The following is a 21,696-nucleotide window of genomic DNA, read 5'->3' as shown; positions in this document are numbered from 1 at the left end:
GTGACCATGTTGAACTAAAACTATATCAGGTGAAAAGGAAACTTTCTTATTTCTTCAGGATACTAGCTAATGAAATAAAATAAAAAAAAATCTCTCCTGCATAACCTTTCTTAAAGTACAGAATCTTTGTAACTAATAAAGTAATTTAAGTTACTCAAAATCTCAAATATTAAATCACAGGCAGTACAGTAGAGACTTTTCTGCAGTTTTAATATTGGCTATAGATACAGTAGAATGCTACTATCTCCTGTTTGGTTTTATTAAGAAAAGCATCCAAAGTGCTGACAGTGGGACAAACTTGCATCTTAAAATGTCATTTCACTTGACAGTTTAAGATATCGAAAGAACATTCTATATTCTGTTGTTTGAAGTGAATATCTAAACATTAACTTACAGGTATAATTGAAGCTGAAAACCTCAAACCCTTGTTTGGTACGTTCTCAGACAATTTTAGCAAGTAGAACAAATTGAAGACAGTAATTTCATGCTAGCCTTAAGGTTGTGGCCTAGACTATTTGATAAGAATGGATACAATACTCACTTTGTTTCCAGTCCATTGAGAGCAGCCAGCGTATTACACAACACATAGAGCAAACCATTATCAAGCAGAAGGTCTGCAACTTTTGAGCAGGAATTTATGATTTGCAGCAGAAGACAGAAGCAGTTATGCAGCAAAACGTTATCATAGAGAGAATTCTCTATAAGACCCAGAACAGGAATGACACACCATTTTTGAAAGAGTCCAACATTCTTGACATCTTCCAGATCAAATCTATTAACAGAAATATAGTGAGTGACATCCTTAAAATACCAATCTGATAAATGCAAGTAATATATGCAACTGGAATACCACTCTATGCTGGTATTTTGGCAAAGGTGTAGATGGTAATTTCCTACATTTAACTGCCATAACAATGCCTGTCTACTAAAGAAAATAAGAACAAAATAAACACCTTGAAGAGCTACAAAGAAATGATGCGCCTAAAAAGTATATCTGAAGTTTTGACTAACTACCAACTGCCTACAATATAGATTTCATGAAAATAACAGGGATTTTAATCAGTGTAGAAAAATGATGCATCACTTTTCCAATAACGAGTATTACAACTGGCACAGAATTACCAAGAAAATAAATACAGCTTGTCATCAGTATAATAATATACTGACTGACAGCAGGTTTGATATCCTGTATCCATTACTGCTGAAGTTTAATTAAGTTTGGCACCTTCTGGCTTATTACAGTTGTAGAATTAAAAGCAGTGCTTCTGACCTTGTCTTACTTGTGGACTAAGAAATTGCATTACTATTATAAGGTTATCAGCCCACCACACAACTATTATGCACAATCCTAAAAACCTGAGACATTAGAACTATCTTTCCAGCCTCATAATAAATCCTGAAAAAGTAACAGTTCTCTGCTTTGGGGCAAGTAAAGGAGCCATATTTAAATCTTGCAGCTAAACAAGAATAATTTTTGAGGAGTGAAGATCAAGTAAAGAGGGAGAAGTAATTTAGCTACAAATCCTGCAGAGGCAGCAATCGAGAAGGAGCTTTTCGTAAGATTTTTGCACTGATTATACTTACACATGTGCTCCCTGTACTATCATTAAGTGGTCAGACTAATTCTAAAAAAATATCATTTACTTATATAATTGTCTCCTTAAAGGTAATCTCCTTTCCTGTCAATGTGAGGTGGCTTTTTAGTTCATGGAAGTGGTGTATCTCTGGGATTTTCCCTAAAAGAAACAGGGATTTAAATTCAGGGCCAAGCCAAGGAAGCAGCTGTGGCATCAAGTTTTTTGCTTTACCACCTTCCAAAATCTAATAGCAGAAGTCTCGTGACTACTACTTAAAACTTTTAAGGATATAAATCAGTTTCATGTAGGATCAGAAACAACAGGGAGAGTTAAATTGGTTACAGGACATTTGAAGTGCTAAGGCCTCTGAGGCACTCAGAAAGTCTGAGTGTTTACAAGATCCCGTCTAACAGCATTCATCAGATGAAGTTGCTTGCAGTTTAAGGGCCATACAATAGTCCTAAGAATTTTAATACATTTAAGTGTTAAAGCTACAAGCAAAACATTTCAAAACTGTTTTGAAGGAACTTCTTATGGTTGCTGACCAGCAAAGTGCACTGCTTGTAGTTAACATATTGCTACAGGATGTCAAAACACAGCATTACTTACTCTTCATCCAAGCCAACAGAGCGGCCAAAAAGCATTTCCAAAAAGCACTCTACAACTTCCTGAGTCCCCTGATGAAGATAGAGCTGGTTGGCTAGCAAGGAGAAGCCACGGTTCTTTAAGAATTTCTCCTTCTGCTCCCTCCTTGCTCTGTTGAAATATGCATCCAACAACTAAAAATAAATGCATAATTATGGTGTAAGATTTAAACATTTAATATAACTGCCCTGAAAGTTAATTTGTTGTCTGTGATTTGAACAGTTACAATCCTTGTTACAATCAACATCTTATATTTTTGATCTGAAGACTCTTAGGTTTTTAGTTAAGTTTGAGGGAGATGAAATCACACACATAACAGTTAGCAGATGCATATATAAATACACTCAAACTTTTTATATTTGTTAAATCTTGCACTTTGGTGTGCATGCATGACTTTTTTGTTCTTAATAAAGCCTTATAATCTTACTCTTTTTCAAATCAAAATACAAATCTACTCAAAGTTCTACATAATGTCATCATACAGGAACACTGTCCTTCTCAATATTACAAAAACCTCTGAAAAGATTTTGAAGCCTCAGGTCCATTTTCAGTCAGCTATGTAAGAAGTAAAAACTTAGCTTGCACTTTAATTTAATGTAGTGCATCATGTGTTTTGTGTTGAAGAGACGGTCACTGACTTTCTGCATTGTTCCTTCCATTTATATTGTTAATGCCATCATAAGCTCTCAGGGCCTCTGTCTTACATTATAGACTATATCTATTCAAAGATTCTACATTTGTGTTTGTTTTTTTGGGTTTTTTTAAATCTATGGGGTAGAAACATATCTTAAAACTCAGAAGTAAACATAGAAAACTGAAGAAAGCTGAATAAAAATATTAACAAAACTTCATATTTCCAGATGTTAACTATGCAAGTTCACATCTTTTCAGCAGAAAACATTTTATATGGGCCTACTTTAATGACTCCTTGTTGTATGAGAGGAGATGGGTGGTTCACCAGAACTATAAGATAATCAGGTTGGATAAGTTTGTCCATCACATCTTCTAGCATGATATCTGGTAGGATTAGGAGCACTCCACGCAAGAGATCATATAATCCACAACAGATAAGCACAAGATAGTCTTCTGTACACCTGAAAACAGAGGAATATGTTTTACCACTGATTATTGTCTATAGCAGAAAAGATTAAAACAATGCATAATTGCTAGCAATTCTTGGGGGACAGGAGGAAGAAGAAATTTGGAAGAGAAATCATTTCTGCAATACTCCTACTACCAATCTTCATTAACACTTATTTTTAAATGGCAGATGGCAAAAAGGATAATCTGACCAGAACTACTTGCTTGAGTTTTTGTGAGGTACCATAAAAAGTTCCCGCTTCTACTGTACATAGCAAAAATACTGATTTTTAAAATTTGCTATGTAAATAATGCAAAAATTGAAACAACACAACATTCTGTGGACTAAAAGCTTAATAAATTTGTGTATGACAGTGTATGAAAAAATTCCCCTAATTTTTAAGATTCAGATTTTTATAGAATAGTAACCAAGAGCAAGAACAGTGAAATTAAAGCTCATATACTGTGCAACTCTTAATTTATTATTTTATGTGCTCACCTGTCATCAGGGCTTTCAGATGGTTTTGGGGTATTCTCATTAGCTGAAGAAAAAGCAAGACTGTCCCAGTCTTCAGGAAGTACATTCTTGTCAGCAAAGCTTGGCCAGCGAGCAATGGCTGATGATGCTCCAAGAACAGAAAATGCTAAGCCCAACCCTGCAAAATTACTCTGGCCCTTCTGAAATGAAGGCAGTCCTTTTAGATTGTCTGGACGACGTAGCAATGGCTCAGCTGCACCACCACCACCACCTTCACTGCATTTCAGGTCTGCATCTGCTTCTTTACTCTCAAATGCATTTTCAGATAACTCTACTTCTTTTGCAATATCTTCAAATGTTTCAGCAGATGTTAGCTCTGAGTCACAAACTGTTTTTGCAGACTCACAACTGCTAAGAAGCTCTTCCTGTACTCTCCTTATGGTTTCAGAATTTTCTACAAAACCAGTTCTATCCTGAAGATCAATGTAGTCCTGCTCCCCAATAAGCAGCAGGTCATCAGTGCTCTTTCCCAATCTTTCAGTTAGTTGTTTTTGGTGAACTTGAGGTGAGGAAGTAGGCGATGCTGGTAAGCTTTTAGAAAGCCTTCCGGGTGCCTGAGAGCTTATTTTCTGCTGAACACTAGCCTTGGAAGTGTTCCCTAGAAAAATAAGGATATCTTTAGCATTCCTTTCACATTAGAAAGAAACTTTTCTCTCAATATTAGACTCCTTATACATTTAGCACTGTGGTGACCTAAGTTAGTTTTATTTGCAAAACTGACAACACCTGACATAGCTCAGATTTGGTAAATCAAGTAAACTACTATGGAGCCATATATTTAGCAAGTCACAAATCTGAAAGAAGCATAAAATGCAAAATAATTTTTGACAATATATTGGATTTTCTGGATTTAAATCATGATCCTCTCAACTAACCCTCAGCAGGAATTTGTATAGAATCACTGAGAATGGAGGTTGTCTAGACCAGACTCCTTGCTCAAAGCAGGGTCAAATAGAACAAGTTGTTCTATTTGGAGCTTTGTGTAAGAGGTCCAATCTACCAACATGTTTCAGTGGACATTGAAATACTATTCACCAACCCATTTGCACTAAGGTTTTACACATACTTCAAGTTTACAACTAATAGCTGCATATTTTATTTAATAATGCTTCCTTTTAAGTGCACATTTTGACCTGAAACAGTCAAACTTTCAGAGCACACTACACATGTCTTTCATAACTAAGTTTTAAGAGGGAAAGCAGACTGTATACCAGACTGGTAGAAGCAGTTTTCTGTTATTCTAGGAAAAGGAGACTTTGCTTATTCAGAAGTATTTTGAAAACTGTGCACCAGTTAGTACTAATGCAATGATGATGTGTCATGAATATAGTTTTTATGAGAATATATATATAAAACAAATATGTGACTATATATACATACATACATACATGTGCCAACATAACCAGACCAAGCTGGCCTTCAGACAATAGAAAATATTTATAAAGCTGCACTTATACAGCTGCAACAGTCTTACAGCCAATCTTTTACACACATTAGCAGGTAGTGTAACAAACTGCGAACCCACATACAGGTAGCAGGTTATCCAACGAGCTTCCAATTTAAAATATTTTATAGAATTATAGTATGTTAAGGGGTTGCAATGGACCTTACAGCTCAGCTAGTCCAAGCCTCCCCTGCCATGAGCAGGGACACCTCCCACTAGATGAAGTTGCTCAAAGCCTTGTCCAATCTGGCTTTGAACACTGCCAGGATTGGAGCATCCACAACCGTTCTGGGCAACCTGACAGTAAAACATTTCTTCCTAATATCTAACCTAAATTTCCCCTCTCAGTTTGTACCCCTTACTCCTTTATCCTACCACTACTAGAGTTCCAGACAAAATATAAATTTGTATAATTTATAAATTTATATAAGTAAATTTAGAAATTCAAATTCAGAACTCCAATACTCAAATATCCATTTCCACACAAAAATAAAAATGTTGAGTATTCCCTCTAGTACACCTGAATAATCTCTATTCAAGAACAACAATTTGTACTACCTATATAAAAAGAGTATTCAGTTTAGAAGAATGAGATGTCATATATTATCCATATGGGAAAAGGACTAATTCCATATGCAGTTTAGTACTGTGATCTGTTCTTTACATCACTGCTTTTCTAAAGAGACACATGATAAATATTGTTTCAAATGAAGTAGTTGAAGACTCAATTTCCTTTTCCGAAGCAAAGTAGCAACAAGGCATCAATTGTAAAAGTATTACACTGTAATACATAGAAGATAACTGAGTCACACAAGATGTGAAATATATAGCAGCTAATTTAGAGATCAATATAACTTTTTTCCATTCCTATTTTGTATATACTGGTGAACTTAGACTATGAATTTTTATTTTGAATTTATTTCTCATTGTCAACAAGCTTAAATAAAGGCTTAAACAGAAGTGGTGTTTCAGCTTTTGTTTTTCAGATGATATTTGTTGATTGCCTATGCAAATCTGTAAAAAGTATGATTAAAACTCTAATTCAATAATAATGCAAAAAACAACCCACTGACAGGACACCAACTGAAAAAAGTTACCAGCTTGAACAAATAACTTCACAGTATTTCAGCATCTATAGAAGAGGAATTCAAAACTGATGAAAGCAGTTATCTTTACAGACCTCAACCTGTTCAGCATGCTGAGACTGTTCCCAGAAAATGATTCAATTTTAATTTATACCAATTTATAACCAAGGTATCTTGTTGTTCTTCATAAGATATACTTTCCCATCCTCTATCATGTTTCTCTACCTACAGTAGAACTAAATGGTAATACTTTAATACCATATTTAGACAGATAAGAATTATGCACAAATAAAGAAAAGTATCTGCTTAACACTTCCTGCCCAGATAAGATAGCTGCTTATGGCTCACTCCTTCAACTGCTGCCTGGCTAAGGCATTCTCAGGCATCTTTAGCAGGTCTGTTCAAAAAATGAGATGGTTCAGCTTATCTGGTTCACTTCACTGCCTGAGCCATCAATGTGGCAATTTGTCTCTGCTTAAGAATGAAGAGCAGTTTAGGTAGCATGTTCAGTTCCACCCTTCCTACTCTGCTGTTCAGGCATCAAGCTCCAAGGGACAGGGGGAGCTCTGTAAGAGATACCTGTGGGAAAGTAACACTTTCAGGCACTCTGGTTATTTGCCAAGAGATTGTGTCTTAACATCCTTTTTTTTCCAGCATTGTTTTACCTTCCAGTGGTAAAGCTGTAAATCCAGTTGGAGATGTAATCACAAATGCAGAATTGTCTACTGACTTCCCACCACTGCTGGAATTTCTCAGGTACCTAAGTGATTCAACTTTCTCCTGGAAAATTTTGCCATCTAGAAAGAAAAGGGAAAAAGTTAAATAAAAGTGTTTTATGTTTGCATTGTTGACAAATTAGACTCGTAGTAGTCAGATTACATTTTGAGCGGATCACTGGAGGCTAATGAGAAGTGCTCAAGTGCAAGTAACCTAGAAAAAGCACTTGAACACCATTTTTTGGTTTAGTGATCCAACTTAAAAAATTTATTTTAGAACACTGAAAATATTATGATGTACTAAAGCAATTACATTTATAGACAGTCCTTGCAGGCATACAAGTAGTGATAACTGACTTTTTGTCATGTCAAAAACAAGTCACTGTTCTCAAACAGCCTAGTAAGGCTCCAAGACTCAGAATTTTACACCAGTTGGTATTAGAGGACAGATACATATAAATACAACTGTGCTGCCTTTGAAACTGATTACTAAACCTGGAGGTACACAGGAATCTGCAAAAGGAGAAAATATTTCAAAATTGGATGATGCTTTCCATGTTCACATAAGTTATGGCTAAGGTTGCACAATGCTAATATTAAAACACCAACTGTTCATAATTTCTCATTTTTAAAAAGAGCAAGAAAGAGTTTTTTAAAGCTCATATCAGTCATTTTGCCAACATGATCATCCAGTACAGATATATTAAAGAAGCTGTTGTTCTAGGTCTGCATCCCTCAAAGCCCATAAAGTACTGCCAGTAACTAGTAAGAACTGCTAGTGCCTGCCAGTGACATCTTGTAGTGCAACTGATCAATTGCTAAAAATGCCCCTCAGGCCTTTTATTTTTCCAGGAATTCCATAACAGTAAACAAGAAAGTAGAAATTAAAACAAGACTATAGGCACATATTTCTGAAAAGTTTAATTTATGAGCAAGTTAGATGTTGTTCTCCAAGTTCACCCAAGACAAATGTGTCCACACAGGCAGCTAACATTATGCATTCCATTTAGCAGCACCAAACTTTAAAGGAAGTTAATGGCATAATCACAGAGATATTACCTATGGCTGTAGACAGAAGAAAGCTCTCCAAGTAAGCCAAGCAAACAAAGTCTAACCTCTCTCAGAAATGTAAAAGTAGTTTACAGTATTAAGTCCCAATAATTCGATAATTTTTTTATATATCATTACTAAAATACAGCAAAGAGATTTTTTTAGATATTAATTTACGACCAGATTTTTATCTTATTGCTTACTACTAGATAAATGTGACATATTTACCTATGTGCAGGGAAAAGTAGAAATTAGTAGGATTGTGACAAACATATGTATTAGTGGGAGGGTGAACTGCTAAGAGGAAATTGAAGACCAGTGTCAGCAATTCCAGGTCTGGGGGAGAACCAAGCACTTCTTCAATTATTTTCACAAATGACCTGCAAACCTCCCGAGGCAGGGATGCAACGTGCCCTTCTTTATGCTCCTAGAAAGGAAGAGCAGTACAACTATAAGTTACTTGTATTTTTAATTTGACAGCAATTGTCTTTTTTTTTTTTTTTCAAGTTGTCATGCTGTAGTAAAACAGATAAGAAAAGAAGCTCAACTAATAAAGTTGTATTCTTTAATTTGAGAGGACCTACTGTACCTACTCAATGTTATCCAAATCCAGCCCATTCAAAATCCAGACAGAAACAAGGTATTGCAAATGTTATGCAAGTTGATTTTTGGAAAACTAAAAAGTTCAGCATACTATACTAATCTGTATTGAAATGCTGGAGCCCTAGGACATGAATCACCATTGAAAATACAGGTTATTGTCATTGTATTACATATTTACAGAGAAATTAATAGTTGCCAATACCAACATTTCAAACATTAAAAACTTTCTGAACAGTGCCACACGGGTCTTCTGTATTTCCACTTCAATAGCCATTTTTATAAACATACACATTTGAGATTTCACTGATAATTGTATTTATAATTTCTGCTTGATCAAGCATTCTATAGTTTGATGCTGGTTAGCTGAAAAAAAAAATCTATTAAAAGAATATGGATTTTAGAACCGGACTTAAAGAAACTTGTGGGAAATCCTATTCTAAGGTGACCATAGTGATTAACTTATTCCCAAGTTCTCTAATTTCCATCTCCTTTTTTATACCCAAGCACCTTAACTGAGACTGCTGCAGAAAAGACTAAATTAAGCTAACTGAAGTGATTTTTTCCAAAGGGAATGGTTTATATAATTTCATCTTCCATTCCACCAGACCCCCAAAACTGCCAAATTGTTGTTGCCCAATTCGAGTAATTTTTTTAAGCAAGATACTAATTTTCCCTTATGTGCAGAAAAGACAGGAAATACTATGAAACATTCTGTATCTAGGCATTGTTGATGTAAAATGAAACAGTTCCTTACTGGGTCTAGAAGCACAGAGGACCGTCTACTGAAGTAGCTTTTTCTACCACATTTAGTCTCTTCTCTACCCTCCCCCAATTAAAATGAGTATTTGCCAAGAACAAAGTAGGATTTTAGAGTGAAAGTACCTGCAGAACCTGACAAGTTAACAGGAAGTGATGTACCACTTGAGCTTTCAATAGCTGCTTAATGTTAAACATCTGCTGGTGATGGTTAGCTCTGATAAGGATTTCTAGAGCTGCTAACAGAGTTTCCCAAACACCTTGCTGAAAAACAAAAAAACCGGAAACATCACTTCAAAAATACATTTGTGAGTCTACACACTGTGAAAAAAAAAAAAAAACAAAAAACAAACACAATGAAGTCAAGTTAGTTTTGCACCTAAGATGATGACTAAATGACCTCAAATGGTAAGTCAGAACTAGAAACTATCAGAAAAGTTATGTTTATACAAAACTAAGTTTATTTTAATGACTAAGCTACCACAAAAAAATCTTAAACTTCCTGTCTAGAATTAGTTTTGTATATTCTTTGCTATATTAACACTGGATGGTTATTTTCAATAGTTTAACTCCAAAAGAAAGCAGGTCTTTCTTAGTTTTAGCAATTTCTCTACAAAAAAATTCATCAGTTCAACTAACAAGTCACATGCATACATCACATTTACAGACTTTATTATATAAGGCTACCTGCATCATTGATATTGGGAGCTTAATGCTACTAATAGCTATTCAAAGAAAAATAAGGACCATTAATTTTAGAAAATTGTAATAATTACTGACATGTAACTGGAGAAATTAATTTCTTACTCATAATACTTATTTTTTTAAATATTGAATTTTAGACCTGAAATATTTCCAAAACTAAAGTACTTACCTTTGCTTTAGACCATATCTTCCAGTCAAGCAGTAACTTTTCTAACAATTGAACATCTTGAATAACTGCAGTAGAGTCTGCATCAAGCTGGAATTGTCCATTTTCATTTATATAGAGAATCTCATCACTGCAGCATCCTTCAAGGAGAGTCTTGAAAAGGGGGAAATTTTTTTTAAGTGTCATAATCACAAAGTAGTATAGTTGTTCTATCCAAATTATAACAAAAAAGGTAAATCTTTAAAGAGACAGCATACTCTCGATAGGGAAGACATATATACCTGGTCAACACCAAACTTGCTTAAAATCACTGTTCTGCCTCTGTAAAAACAGCTTCAAATGTACAATTAAAATCACAGAGAAGTTTCTAAATTTGTGCTAATATTGAACAAAATATCAGGTTTAAAAGAGGACTCTACCTTCAGCATGCAAAATCCAACAATGCATTTTGGTTTGATCAACACTCGACGAATCATAGAATAACCATTACAATTGTCCATCTCCTGTATTCTCTGTTGATTGTATTTTGTCAAGGACAGTATAAGTTGTAGTGCTAAAGCTTGAGTGTCTTCACAGCTGCTAATCTCTACTACCTGAAGAAAAGGCAAATTTATAAGACAGTTAAAGTGAGAAACATTTAGAAGAAAAAGACTTAAAAATACTTTTTTGCATTCCTAAATCATAACTTCTGGATTAAATCTGTTTTAAAGAGCTTGATGTTATGTACGTAGCCTCCATTTTTGTCTATGTGTGTACATTCAGATATATTTGAATTGACAATTCCTATTGTGGTAAATTATCATCTGCTAAGAAAATAAAGTCCCTTTACAAGAATCCTTTTCCAAGAAAAATGTCTGTTCCAAATAAATTTAAAGTAGAAGGCACTTACCATCCTACAAAGTCACAAGGTCATGAAATACATAAGCCTCTAATAAGAATAATCTGTTTGCCCTGGAAACTTAGGTTTCTTAAATGTTTAAGGAAAACTTTAAAATAAGGTTCCTGAAGGTCTAGACTATACCTACCTGTAAGTGTCAAAACTTTTATTTTATCCACAAAATGACAAGCAATTTGAGAGATGAAGACCACAAACCATTCTTTTCTTTTTACTTTCTACAATTCTTGAATCCCAAGAAAAAGCAAATAGAATTTTAACCAAAAATGAACAAGAATGAAATCTCACATTAATGGAACTTCAGTTTCATAGCTTCCCTTGCCACATACCTGTTAATTCTGCTGCACTACACATTTATAGACATGTATACCTGTGTTGCCTGACATCTGATCTATTGTCTTCTTGCCTTTCTGATGCAAACAGTCTATGTACTACTGATCTGTAGCACGTACTTGGCATAAATTCACATAATACAGTAACGTGGATAAGGATTTTCTCCTCAGATTTCACAATCAATGGTAAAATTACAGCAGGCAGTGTCTTCATAGCCATGATCTAATGTGCATTTATTACTCTCCATATATCTTTCAGAACCATACCAGAGACACATAAATCAAGACAAGCTTTAGGTCTGCAGTATTATTTTGAATTAACTGTAGTACTTCAGAGATTCCTGGCACAAATATTAGCCTCTCCACATAAAGGTCACAATTAAGTAAGTAGTAATTAAGTTAAGGCTCATAGCCTTACTATTTTTGAAATTACATTTTCTCTTACACTGGATAAGTAAGCCTTTGAGCACAGCTGAACAGTTATCTCAAAAAGCTCTCATGATTTATCAGATAAAAATAAAGCTTTGCACACCATGTAGTTTCACATTTATTCACACTTGCAATGTGAGTATTCTGTGGTTAAACTGTTAAAGATATGCCATGAATTTAAGTGCTTCAAAATCAGAGACCAAAAATATGATCAGCTTTACAACACCCCTAAAAATAATCTTTTTTAACATTTAAAAGTCCTATTTCTAAATCAAAATGTAACATGCCATCTTACATATTAGCAATATTAACTAAAACATTACACAATAGAATTATAATTACATTTCCAATTTAAGACAACCCGTGTGATACAGTCTGTTATGGCACAAGTATTTTCCACAAGTTTTAACAGAAAGGCATCACATGCAGACTAGAGAAAGGCAGCTAGAATAATGAGATTTGCTACCCAAGATCCAAGGAAAATTTTATATGGGAGAACACATACATGCAACCCCCCTCCTCCAGCCCCCTTACCCTAGCAAAGAGGAAAACAAATGCACCAGTTCCTCCGATTTCATGTAGTATACTCTGAAGAGTTTTATATTCAACAGGCTGAAGTGTTTTTAGGTGATGAGAGTCCAATACATTGCTTTGAACTTCTTTCAAACTGAAAGGTCTCTGAGAAGGTACAGTTTTCACTTGACCTTTCAGTCTAATAACAGGTTCATATATGGTGTACTGACCAGGGCAGCATGTGGTATAAACAACAGCAAGACTCTCCTGAAACAAAAGAAGTTTAAATTTTTTTTCTAGAAAGTTTAATACAAAAACCCTCACACATCCAGGACACAAAAGCCACCTAAAGCAAGTAGCAACAACTTCAGCAGTTCATTTCTACTTTACCACTAGCATGCTCTAAGGTTGCATGTGGAGCACATGCACTAAAAAGCAACAGGATTCCTAAATCTTAGAAAATTTATGCAATACCTAAAGCACAGAAAGTTAAGAAAGCACTAAAAAATTCCATCAAGGATCCCCCTCTTATCACCTATAGAATGACAACTGTTTTGCATAAAAACAAATTATTGACATAGATAAAATAAAATGAGCATACAGAGGTATTGGGTAAATTGTTTCCTTTTCTAAAGTGGCAAGTCCAAAATAGAAAGTTATAGGCTGTTTTTTAAAAATTTCTCATTTTTTTTTGTTTTAAGTTTATCCTTTCATCAGCTTTGCCATAAGAGGAACTCAATAGAAGAAATTTCATCAGTGAAGAGACTCAAACAAAAGCTAAAGCTCCTACGGAAAGTAACCAACTAATTTTCACAGAAAATGTAAAATTATCATATTTGGAAGGTTATTTAAAATAGAGAAATAATTTCATTTAAGGTACTTGTATTCTTTGCAAAAGTGCAAAGATTAATTCATCACTCAAGCACATGGTTCTTCTATCTAGCTACTTGGTGTTCTGTAAGACAAAATAAGCTTAAAAGTTGCAAGACTGCTTTGCTAAGCTTTTACTTATCCCATTCATTCCTTCTTAACCTGTTCAAAATTTGGTACCATTTACAAGGATCATATCCAGACAGAATGACCCCCTACAAGATCAGAAAAATCCCTCTACTGGAAACAATTCATACAGCAGGAGTTACTAGTGTATGAATTCCCCAAATATAGCAGGTTTCAAAAAGCTTTATTTTATTCTTTTTTCTAGTGTCACTGTATTTACACCTGCATCTGGCATGGTTGTTTCAGTCAGGAAAGATGAGAAAAAGCTAAGATCTGCCAGCTGCAGAATGACTTTTCAGCTAAATTTGATGCAAACTTACTCCCTTCAAAACCTCCAAAGAACTGGGATGAATTCTTTTGCTTCCTGTTAAAGCCAGACAAAGCCTCCTTTCTCCTCCCCTCTCAGTTTTAATGTTAACAGGTTAACTAAGCTGTCCTTGACTACCTTTACACTAATGAAGGGATTGTCTCTATATATCCATCCTAGACCTTTTGGAGGTGTCTGTTTATCCAGTACAACATAGTACACAGTATTATAGATGCTGGAACATCTAGAAATTTTCAGAATCCAACCTAAAGCAAGATGAAACGGCCACCCTGCGTGGAGTTCAACTCCCACTGAAATAAGTGGGAAGAACCCTGCAGTGATTTTAACAAGAACAGGATTTGCTCCTGTCTACTTTGATCAAGTGAAGCACTTTGGGAGACAGCAGAAAACTTGTTCAGAATTTCTTAATCATTTCTAAGAGATTAAGAACCATTTTTAAGTAGAAACTTACAATTAAAGGCCCAACATCCACTTCCTTTCTTGTCATGAAGAGCTCCTTAACTTGTTCACATTGTAGAATCTCTTTACTTATGTACTTGGAGCAGTCAGTCAACGTTTTGCCATATTTACAAGGCATTACAGATGTGAAGTCTGGCCCACATGTGTATAAGTAAAATGCTTCCTCCGGTCCAATATTTGCACCTAAAATCCAGAAAATGATCTGTTAACTCTTCAGTATACAATAAAGCAAAATTTATTTCTGACACACCACAGACCAGTAACATCAGTAGTTTCAGAAAAAAAGCATGCTTAACTCAGCATTCAGTGGTTCAGATTTTGTTTACTTTTTAATGTGCTTTAAGTAATTTGAAGCTAGTAGTTTAAAAGCAGGTAAGTGAAATCAATTTTCCAGATAAAAGAGACTGAGTGCTTAAAAAAAAAAAAAAAAACAACAAAAAAACCCCCAGAACAAACACCACTGTCTTTCCATCCCCTATCCCAAGGTATAATTTAAAGAAATTTTAAAAACCACTGAAGTAACTATAATTACCAATTATGTCACTAAAAAGAAGGCAAGAGAATATGACAGAAGAGCACATTAGGAAGTACCCAATACTGAAACATTTGCCTACTTTCTCCCTGATATAATATGATGCTAAAGAATATATCGTTGATTTTACTGTAAAAGCTTGGCACGTTAAAAAAACCAAACAACTAAATAAGCCTTTGATCTTGGAGAGAGAAGAAGAAATGAAGAGTTATTCAAGAAAAAAAAAAGCATTCAAAGGTACCATTAAATAGAAGCAGATTTCCAAGATTCCATCTACCCGACAAGCGAAGCAATTCTTCTTGAGATGATGTACAATGTCCAATCATGCAAAATGTTTTGTTACTGTCAGATGATAAGCTTGTTTTCCTTGGCAGTGAGAAATCTAAATCAATATCACATTTCCTGAAAATATACACAAACAAACACGTTTAAGTATTAAGAAGTGATCAAAATTGCTATCAAGCTATTCAGCTTAGGTTTAAAATTCATTTTAAATATTTACTAGATGAGAAGCCATGCTGTCATCAACATTAAATTACTCAAGTCCTCTTCAACTTCTAGGCACCTTAAAACTCAGTTACATAATGATATATGTATTCAGACACTGCATAGAGCAGAATAGAGTTCCAACTAGGGTTGCCATCAAGTCAGCATTTCCTGGATCTGAAATTCCTTCCTTCCTCTGACCTCAAAGAAGAAACATATGTAACACTATATATGCTTCTAAAATACCATAATTTTTCAAGCATTTCTACTCTTCCTAAGAAGTTGAAGGCCTTTGACTATGCCAAGACACAATGAAAACTGTGGTTCACATATGCTGGAAAATACCACGTTGAGGATTTGCTTATACCAAGGAACACTGTCAGAACTAGCGTGCTGTAGAGCCACGGGCAATAAGCCTGATACTTTCAGAAAGCATCCAAATAAATTTATGTGTCATTAGATAAACAGAGCAATTAGACTGTAAACATCATCCAAAGCTTCCTGAAAGAGCCAGACTACTGGCAAACTAGCAACCATATATAGAGGGGCCTCAATAACTGCACACATGCAGAACATTGTAGTACTTTTAGCTTCCCCCTATGTCTCCATATTTGGACTTTATGACATACCAGCATGCACAGACTGAACACAGCCCTCACAGTCTGGACTTTAGGAAGAAAGCATAAAGGCTGATATTTAATAAATACCTCTTTCTCTAACCAATGAGTAATTCATGCAGACACAGGCCCATCCAACCTAGCATCAGGTACCTCATCTAGGAGCATGGACCTTACCTTTGCAGTTGAAAAAACTGTACTTCCAACTGGCAGTTCAGATTTTGTTTGAAATATTTTTTAACTTCTCACCTCTCCATTTCCCTCAGTGGAACAAAATTACTGCCTTCTCCTCTTAATTACTACTTTCAACAACACGGCCTGTACCTGAGCTATACCTCCTTCATGTGGATTCTTAACCAGAGACATTATGCCTACTGCTAACTTCATGCCTTAGTTTATTTTGGACATTACTCAAAATCTTGCAGTACTTTTCTTCTTTCACTTATTCATGATGAAGAATCACACTGATGTCTGCACAGGTCCATAGTATAAACTGATGATTCTCAAAGCAATCACAACTATTCTAGAGAATTCCTAGCAGTGTAACCCCCCCCCCCCCCTACCCTCCTAGAAGACTACTCAATCATAACTTCAGCTTGTGCCAACATAGTGCTGACATATTCCTACCAGAGAACATCTTTAAAGAAGTATCTAGGTACAACTAATGTATTCTTTACCTCTGACCAGAAACCCACAGCAACAGCTTTCCATGGATATTTTTCTTGCTTTCTGGCTTCTGCAGATATTTTAATGCCAAATGCTGCCACCTGCCCAAAAGGAAAACATTCTCTGGAGATTCTGCCTGTGCCAGCAAACCGGCTTTCATCTCGTCATTTGGATCCATGCATATACTATGAAAACAAGAAAAGAAAAATGAGTGCGTATGTTTGTTTTCATACTTGTATTTTAAGCCTCAAGTCTGCAATTTTTGGCCTCAGTTAATTTGAGATTGCATTCCTTAACTTTCACAGGTAATTTTTTTGATCACAAAAATATTTTTAGAGTGCTCAGCATAAGCTAGGGAAATCCTCACATCATGGTTTCAACTTGTCTGCATAAATCTGCTTATATTTAAGATAAGGATATTATCTCTATTTTACAGGGAAGTTAAATTCAGTTTATTGAAAAAATGCAGGTGCTTTGAACACTGAAATAAAGTGTTCTAAAATTGCAGTTTTAAACCTATTTTAAGGATAGATTACTTATGAGAACTAAATTAGGGCTAGAGTGTGTTCAGAAGATTAAAACCAAGACTGTCACAGTAAGTATTACATAACAGCAGGTGTGATAACCTACAGCTGCCAAAACTTTTTCCATCTTCACACATTTATTGTGTCATTTCATTAAAGCTTGAATTGCTACTTTGCATTGCATTATGTTTATGTCTGACCTTGAAGCTTACTTTGGGCAGTTACTTATACACGGCTATGTGAAACGTGCAAGCCCAGACCCTAACACTTTAAGCTCACAACCCTGTAGATCTGTATCTAATAGACATCCTTGATGTTGCCCCATCAGTGTGCAAGACCTCTCTACTATAGTAATTAGTTCTCTACTCTCCAGCAGTATTCTCTGCAGGCTGCTACTGGAAGTCATACAATATGTTCACAGGACTGCTTTTAGACTAAAACAGCATACCGAAATATAAATGCTCCAGTATTCAAGTCTGCCCAGACTTGTATCATCAGTGCTTTGGAACCCAATGAAATTATATGAATACAGCCATCTTCAAGAAGTTTCTCTCCCAGACTTAGGTATTCTGTTCCCATAGACTTCGTTTCTTCTAGAAATATAAACATTTATACACAGTTACAATACAACAATGCCTTTCACACCATATATGGCACAAGTAAGAAAAGAAACAGTTCAGGTACTGAATAGATTTTTTTTTGTTTAGTTGAGGGTTTTTTTGTTGTTCTTTTTTTTTTTATAGTGGGCTGATTAATATGCATGATTCTCTTCAGAAATTTGGGTGTCAAACTGAAACAGAGGAACTTGACATTAACTCAGCACCTCACATTTTTTTTTAGTAATCAAGTAAATCCACTGAGCTGAATACATTCTATCAATGATGCTTTTGACATGCCACATCATATTACATTCCTGTGTTGAACTGTCAGTATGCACCAAGAAGTCTTCAGATTTTTCTTCACAAATCATACTACCCTTTAAGCATGATCTTGTATTCACTATTTTTACTTTACCGAGCAAAAGCACAGACCTTCTAACAACAGCAGCTCTAGTGAGTTCCAAGATTCAGGGTTGAGTTTTCTCTCCTTTTATTTAAATAGAGTAAAAGGAAAAGAGTACAGGTATTCCAAGTGTTGTGAATGGGAGACATTTTAAACAAATTTAAGAATTTTTCCTCCTACAAATTATAATCCAAAAGATTCTGTTTAGAACAGTTTGGGAGCAGGTGTCTCTACTAAAGTATAGACAGAATAATATTGTACAGCTATTGGCATTTACAATGGTGCACCCAAGGAAAGTCAAGAGGATTTATACTGAGTTAGCCTGAGACTCCATTATCAATACATGAAACCAAATAAACTTGAGAGCATTTTTTTCCCATTCAGTTGCAGCATTTAATATTTTCTTCATCATAACATGAAGTAGCATAGACACATTTTACTGAAGTTACAAATTCAATGAGAATACTATATTTCCAAGGAAGCAGGCATTAATCTAATTTAAGGATCAGGGCTGCAAATGTTTTATCTGTAAGTATACAACAGTACTCAAATTAAAATCAGAAATACTACCACTGCTGTTTAATATACATCATAAAAAAAAAGAATCCAACCTTTGTACATGGCAAATAGATTAGTAATATTTGTAACCAGAATCCTTCAGTGCTACCTAAACAGAAACAGAAAGTACTGTATGCTCACCCGTGCTGTCAAAACTGTTCTCTTTTACAGTTATGAGTCTGCTTCTTTTCTTGCTTTTTTTCCCCTTTTCTGTTGAATTTTCTGTTTCATGAGCATACTCCAGATGAAACCACAGCGAGACACTGAAGCCATCGGACATGTGTGGCCAACAGTTTTGTCCAACTAAAGGCAAGTGAATTGGGGCTACATGCCAAGAAGAAAGCAGCTGGTGACTCAAGTTTTCACTATCTGCTTCTTTCTTACTCTGTGAAAATTTTGCTCTTTTAAGTAGTCCAGTAGTTTTGCTGTTGGAAGCACTAGCATATTTTTGTGAAGAACCACTACTCAAATTCATGCCATGTAGCACAGGGAAGGCAAGGTACTGTAATGGGTTCATATAAATATTAGTGTCTACGATCTTCAATACACCCTTGAGTAGTATCTCCTAGAAGAAATAAACCAAACAAATGAGAAAAAAAATTAAACTGTTTACACCACATAGTCAAGTATCATGTAACCAAACAGAAGCCACTCCTCATTTAAATTTGGATTCATGTTTTCTCATCAGAGGTGGACTTTCATAATCAAACTGATACATTTGCAAAGCATCAGGTAGCTGCTTCAACAGATTTTGGCCCAGCAGAGCTTTGGGATTTAGTCCAGGCAGATCAGTTTTCAAGTTGCCATGCTCAGGAATCAGCTAAACCAAAGCAGAGGTGGTCATTGCACAGTCTTATCTCACTTTTGTTATGTGCTAACAGATCAATTCATATTGCAACAAAAGATCACACCTTTTACCTCATGTTTGAGGGTAGTTAAGAATACACACACAGGCCATCAATTTGTTATTGCATAATCAGCAACAAAACTAGCTGAGCCCTTAAGCCAAAAAGTTTCCCTAGTCACTTGGCCAATTATTACAAGCTATCTTTGAAAAATTGACTTGCGACTCCTTGTTTGGTTTGGAACTATTTCAGATGCCACAGTAATTTTTTTATTTTCTTCCACTTGTATTTTGCTACAGACTCAGACACAAACCAGAGTTATTTCAGCAGTATATCCCACACAAACAGTAGATTCCAGCATTACACAAACCAGCTTACAACACTTTTGAAAGTAATTCCTGCTGCTAAAGCATTCCTGGAATAGTGAGATGCTTTATAACTTCCAAGTAACTGCTTTGAATTTTGCAGTATTAGTGTTCTGTCATCCATAATCACTATGTCAGTCTTCCTCAAGAGGAATCTTGGTTTCTTGTACTGGAGAGAGTCCCCAGGACCCACACGCCCTTCAAAACCCTCTCTTCTTATCTCCTATGTCCTTTTGTTGTTTTAACAAAGAATTACTTCAACAACCAAATTTTATTTGCTCTGCTCAATTCAAATGTCACTGATTATCTTATTTCTCAAAATTCTTGGACACAAAAGGATTTCCTTTTGGTTTCATTTTTCTAATAAGCATCTGAATTTTGCCATGTGCTCCTGCATACATACCGTACAAGGTGTCTTCTCCAAAAATATCCTAAGAAGGAGAGTTAGCTCTTCTGCACATGTCTGTGAACTCATCAAGGAAACTAGCAGATCTACCAGCACCATCTGACATGCTAAAAAGGAGATAATAATATTCTTAAAAGGAATTTTTCTAAAGCTGTAAAAATTCATATTCTATAGTATTATGAGGAAAGATTAACTTGGAATTCAGAGTGTTTTGCAAAAACATTTCAAATTAAGGAAGCAATAATGATTACAAGATAAATTCTAGAGAGACTGAACAGTACTTCCTAACACTATCATTAAAAATTTCATTGAATGAACTCAGATGGCTATGCCAGATGTAGCTCCCAGGTTTGCAATGTGGAGTCTGAAAGCCTGGGAACCTAGCATCTAACTTGCAAAGGCTCTCCCACAAAGCCAGGGATCCAAGTCCTGGGATGGGTTTACATCTCCCACTGTGGAACAGCCTCATCATGTGAAGCTACCTTAGGGCAAACATTTAATTTGCTTCTCTGCAAATTGGATTAGCTAGCTGTTTTACAGTTAGAAATAAAACTCAAGACATCTTTAAGACCTGTGTTACAAAGAAATTGGAAATAAAAACTTGTGTTGTGATGGAGTGAGAATTCAATCAGCTGCTATTTTTCCAAGCAATGGTTAACACTGTCACACCACTGTTTATAATTTTAACTATCATTTTCATATCTGCCAGTATTTGTTTATATAATATATTTCCACTAGCTCAGAAATAACCCCATATTTACACTAAAGAGGCACAAGTTTCTTACAACTTAAAAAAGCAGCTGCATAAATTCACATGCCAATGAACTTCTTTTGTCAACTTTGCATTTACACTGTGAACTAAAAAATTTGACTGTGTATACACTAAATTACAAAACCTAATATTTGAGTTACTTGAACCTTTAACTCACCATGAAAACTAGATTCCGTTTGTGTCAATATATTCAGAAATCCTCCCAAAAGGTGTTTAACAGCTCCCTGTTAAAACAAATAAAGGAAAATGGATATCTGAAGAATAAACTCCAGCTCAAAGAACTAAGAAATAAATTCTTCCAATCAACTCCTGCCTATTATTTTAATGATAATTCCAACTAGTTGAAATTATGGAAATTTTTTATATTTGCCAATGAACATTCTTTCATGTTCTGTGCAGTTCAGTTGCAGAAGATATTTTGAAATTTAAATGATTCTCTTTTGCAAGAGGTATACTCAATTTAGTTATTAAACAAGTGAAAAAGTTATCTATCAGAAATTCCAAAGGATTGTGAAGACATCAACATTTGCATAAGTAATTTCTAATATTAACTTAGGAAGAATAAAAGCATGAAATACTTTTGAGGTATATAACTCACTGTTTCTA

The 21,696-nt window shown here is 35.1% G+C and overlaps 1 protein-coding gene across 5 annotated transcripts in view; it reads right to left on the bottom strand.

Annotated features, from left to right (window-relative positions):
• Positions 1–21,696, bottom strand: part of LYST (lysosomal trafficking regulator) — an 88,751-nt gene that overhangs the window by 27,903 nt on the left and 39,152 nt on the right. For all 5 annotated transcript variants that reach the window (XM_064648776.1, XM_064648775.1, XM_064648774.1 and 2 more), the window contains 17 exons: positions 21,248–21,314; positions 20,316–20,425; positions 18,844–19,267; positions 17,591–17,735; positions 16,630–16,803; positions 15,091–15,251; positions 14,310–14,500; positions 12,556–12,801; positions 10,785–10,958; positions 10,369–10,518; positions 9,621–9,758; positions 8,364–8,562; positions 7,035–7,166; positions 3,802–4,438; positions 3,139–3,316; positions 2,187–2,356; positions 542–772 (listed from right to left, as the gene is read on the bottom strand). In XM_064648776.1, coding sequence (XP_064504846.1) covers positions 542–772; positions 2,187–2,356; positions 3,139–3,316; positions 3,802–4,438; positions 7,035–7,166; positions 8,364–8,562; positions 9,621–9,758; positions 10,369–10,518; positions 10,785–10,958; positions 12,556–12,801; positions 14,310–14,500; positions 15,091–15,251; positions 16,630–16,803; positions 17,591–17,735; positions 18,844–19,267; positions 20,316–20,425; positions 21,248–21,314 — 3,527 coding nt within the window. The remainder of the gene's footprint in view (positions 1–541; positions 773–2,186; positions 2,357–3,138; positions 3,317–3,801; positions 4,439–7,034; positions 7,167–8,363; positions 8,563–9,620; positions 9,759–10,368; positions 10,519–10,784; positions 10,959–12,555; positions 12,802–14,309; positions 14,501–15,090; positions 15,252–16,629; positions 16,804–17,590; positions 17,736–18,843; positions 19,268–20,315; positions 20,426–21,247; positions 21,315–21,696) is intronic.

Source organism: Pseudopipra pipra, chromosome 3 (genome assembly GCF_036250125.1).
Source record: "Pseudopipra pipra isolate bDixPip1 chromosome 3, bDixPip1.hap1, whole genome shotgun sequence".
NCBI lineage: Eukaryota > Metazoa > Chordata > Aves > Passeriformes > Pipridae > Pseudopipra > Pseudopipra pipra.
The sequence above is the reverse complement of the archived record's forward strand: the minus strand, read 5'-3'. Positions and strand labels throughout refer to the sequence as shown.